General features: G+C 39.0%; 1 protein-coding gene across 1 annotated transcript; it reads left to right on the top strand.

The window, feature by feature from the left end:
* Positions 1-466: 466 nt before the first annotated feature.
* On the top strand, positions 467-2923 carry LOC123566094 (uncharacterized). Its single transcript, XM_053539884.1, has 3 exons — positions 467-679; positions 1289-1585; positions 2783-2923. Exons 1-3 carry the CDS (start codon positions 593-595, stop codon positions 2921-2923), a joined length of 525 nt encoding a protein of 174 aa, XP_053395859.1. The 5' UTR covers positions 467-592.
* Positions 2924-4047: the final 1124 nt, after the last annotated feature.

The following is a 4047-nucleotide window of genomic DNA, read 5'->3' as shown; positions in this document are numbered from 1 at the left end:
TTGACAATTTCCCTGTCTTCTGAGTTAACAGATGAACTAAAAATGTATGGTCAGACAGAGAACTCGAACTCACAATCCTGAAATTGGTCGGCAGGGTGATGTTAAGAACTAAATTATTATTGGTTTTTAAATCGTTATCCGGACACAAGAAAAATTAATTTACGGAAACATACGGAACATTCACATGTACCAGGTCAATACTTACGGACAGTATGGTCCAACATCACAGCGATTACACATGGTATACCAGTTAATTTGTTATTGAAATCATAAGCCGTGACGTAGAGCTGAAGTAAGTTTTCTTGATAAATTTGTAGTACGACATGAACTTGAAAATGTTTTCTTATTCTTATTATTATCAACTAAAATACAAGAACAGTAGTACTGTAGTATCCTGTACATTAAGTATTTTACATAACACACTATATAACCCCGCAGATGCCCTTTGTTTTATCCAAACAGAACTGTGGAGTCGTCTCTCGATCAGCTAGGTGCAGATGGGGACGTGAAGGCTGCGGGCTATCGCTTATCTATCCTGCAGTTCGAGTTCATCGTCACCCTTGTTGCAGTGGAACACGTACTTGCGGCATTGATGCCGCTTTCTAAACGACTGCAAAACAAGGCATGTGATCTCATCAAGGCTTCCAGTGAAGCTCGAGTAGTGAAGACCATGTTGCAAGTTTGATTTATTAAATAGAATATATTAACAATAATTATGTCTCCCACACCACTTTGTGGTGGGATACATATTGATTTACGCCTCTGTGTGTGTGTGCGTGCGTGCGTGCGTGCGTGGGCAAGCAAGTCCTCGGACAAGTTCGATAACTAGCCAAATCGGCTTAGGCACTTCGGAATTATGGTCCTTGAACACAACGACAGGCCGGTTACTCCAACAATGTGAACGTAAACAGTATATAAAGACAGACTTACTATTCAGATGATTAGACAGCTGCGGGAGACATGCGCTTTTCTCAAAAAGCACCTCTAGTTATATTATGAACTAATCGGAATACATTCGACGAGTCTATAACACAATTTGCCAGACAGGGTAAAACACCTAACAAATAACCTGGCAACATCCACATCATAACTTCGCCACCCACAACACCATATTCATTTTCAATGCGGTATCGTAATAGGTTTTGATTGTTAGTAAAGATATTCATTATTGAATAGGGCTAATGATACGTATTTTAACTGAGGCATAGTATCATTTTATGCTATTATACATTTTGTATATAACATACAGTATAAAGACAGAATGATCATCTTTGTATTCCTTTTGCAGACTGAACGAGACGACGATACCACCTGGGACACCCTGTATGCAAAGGCTATGCAACTGGCATCTGACGTAGGCGTTCAACCTTCCGTACCCAGAATGCAGGGTCTCCAAAGAAATCGACCTAATGCACCTGCAGCTGATCCCTCCATCTTCTGGACACGCAACATGTTCTTTCCGTTTGTTGATCACCTCATTAAAGAATTGGATGACCGCTTGCTTAAGACAAACGGTAGATTTAAGGCGCAATGGCTCATTCCCGCACAGGCATGTTGCAGTATTTTAATAGAATTTTTAAAACTGGTATTTAAAACTTTTATTTATCCAGCATTAATAAATGCAGGTTATAGTATAATGTATACTGTTTTCTAATATGGCTAACAATGCTTTAATCATCACAACGATGTTATGCTGACGTCACGTCAACGTGATATTTAGCGCCATGTACGCATCAAGAAATAGCGCTTTCAAATTTCATGAAATATTTTACTTAATAACATGTTTTAAACGAAATGCCATATTGCACAAATATTTTAATGAATTTATACACATATTGAATTCGTTATTCGCTTTGCTGAATATTTCGCAATAATTTTCGCTCGAAATGAATTCTGCCGCAAGACGTATTACCGTTTCCGGTCCTGGCGTGTTTTAACAAATACCTACTATTGGCGCCATGCTTGCGCGAAGAAACAGTCCCATCATATTTGATATAAATTTTACAGTAAAGAACATATTAGAATCGAAATAATTTATAGCAAAACAGTGCTTTATCACGATTTATACACTCGGGCGGTTATACGTCGTCCGAAATAATTTCACGAGGGCTGCGCCCTCGTGAAATTATTACGCCCGACGTATAACCGCCCATCGTGTATAAATAGTAATAAAGCACTGTTTTGCTATAAATTATTTCTTAAATCAACATTTTCTTTTATTTTAATTTAGTATTGTTTGAAATATTTTAATTGATCTACCTTATGCTGAATGGGCCATTGTTCACCTGGGTACTATTCCAAGTCCCGGGGTACCTTGAAGTATATTCCGTAACCCTAGAGGGCCTTTCAGTAACTAAGGTCCCACCGAAATACTGAAAACATCCTATGAGTCAAACTCAATCGTTTTTAACACGGAAAATCAATGCTAACAAGCAACGCATCAGTGACAGAATTTATCTAAGAAATTGATTTAACTAATGTTTTCCAAAATACATTTTTTCTAATATGAATTAAATGGCAGATAAACTTAGTGCTAAGAATGAATAAATTTATTTTATTGCCATTAATCAGCTGTCCCGGATATATAGAAACATGGAATATATCTGTACACTGTATCTGTGGCACTATAAGTATTTTCTTTTAATTTAGCATACTGCAATGTCCCAATTCCATTGGGTTACGGTTGAGTATACACATAGCTCCTCGGGGAACTAAAGTAGTACCCACCGCGGACAATTACCCGTTCAGCCTAGCTGATGATGTCACGCCCGTTTTGTTTCAGGTGCAACGTAACGGCTTATCACAGGAACAATGCAAAGAAGTGTTCCAATGCTACAGTGCCAACCTGCCGATAGATGCCACCGAGGACCTCTTTCTCAGGGAATGTGATCGTTGGCGCATTTGTGGACATCGGATGCACTGAGGAATGACAGACCAGTTGCGCCTGATGACATCGCTGAAAGCTTGGAGTATGCGTCCGATATGTACGCAAGCATCAGAAAATATCTGATCATTTTGTTGGTGATGCCCGTTTCAACTGCAACCGCAGAAAGATCCTTTTCCACTATGAGAAGGGTGAAGACCTATCTTCGCAGTACAATGAGTACAGAAAGATTGTCCGGGTTAGGACTCATGAACATCTATAGAGAGCGAGAAATCAGTGCAGAGCATGTTGTTGACATATTTGCGAACAGGAAAAGCCGACGTTTGGCACTTTTATTCCGTGTTTGAATATATATTCAGAGCCATATATAGTCAATGATGGGAACTTTGTGTTTTCCCTCCTAATGATCGAAGCGTGAAAAACTGTATCAGCTCCTGTCTTCATCGGAAAAATATTCTGCATATGATATTTTGATGATTTTGATTTTGATTTTCAGCACACTTTTTTCCGTACCTGACTGTGTACATGCATGTAACCTAAAAACATTATTGCTATTCACTTGGGCATTTAACCGATAGGTTAGATTTAGTGTTGGACCCTCTCTTGTCACTTAAAACGATGTGGTGCATTTTTTATTTATCCAGATCGGCTGTTAAAGATAAAAGTATTAAATCAATTTTGCTACTGTGAATTGTATGATTTTTATATTGAAATTCGTCATCTAGATACCCTCCAGAACGCACCAGAGACGTTCTAGGAAAAAAATTTTCCCGGGGGAGCATGCCCCCGAATCCCCCTAGTAGTCGTGCGTATTCTCAAAATAGGCACAATTACGCCCCTGTTTACGTGTATGTGAATTTATTCGACGCCGCCCTGAAGGCGGTGTCGAGTATATGGGATACACTTTTATGGCATGAAGGGGGCAATTAGCCGGATATGCCTCCGTGGTCCACTCGAATGTAGTCCATATCAATATATAGTGCAATTTTCCCGCCTAGTAAAGGCCATTTTCATGCCAGATATAAGCTTTATTGATGCTTGATTGTAAAAAGGAATGTCCGCAGATGATTTTAAGCTACGTTATATGCTTCAAAAGTTGATCTGAAGCTGCCTTGTAAAATGAAAGTGAAAGTAGGTATTTCCTGATGTCTACCTACGCAATA

Source organism: Mercenaria mercenaria, chromosome 3, assembly GCF_021730395.1.
Source record: "Mercenaria mercenaria strain notata chromosome 3, MADL_Memer_1, whole genome shotgun sequence".
NCBI classification, from domain to species: Eukaryota; Metazoa; Mollusca; class Bivalvia; order Venerida; family Veneridae; genus Mercenaria; species Mercenaria mercenaria.
This window is presented reverse-complemented; position numbering and strand designations above follow the sequence as displayed.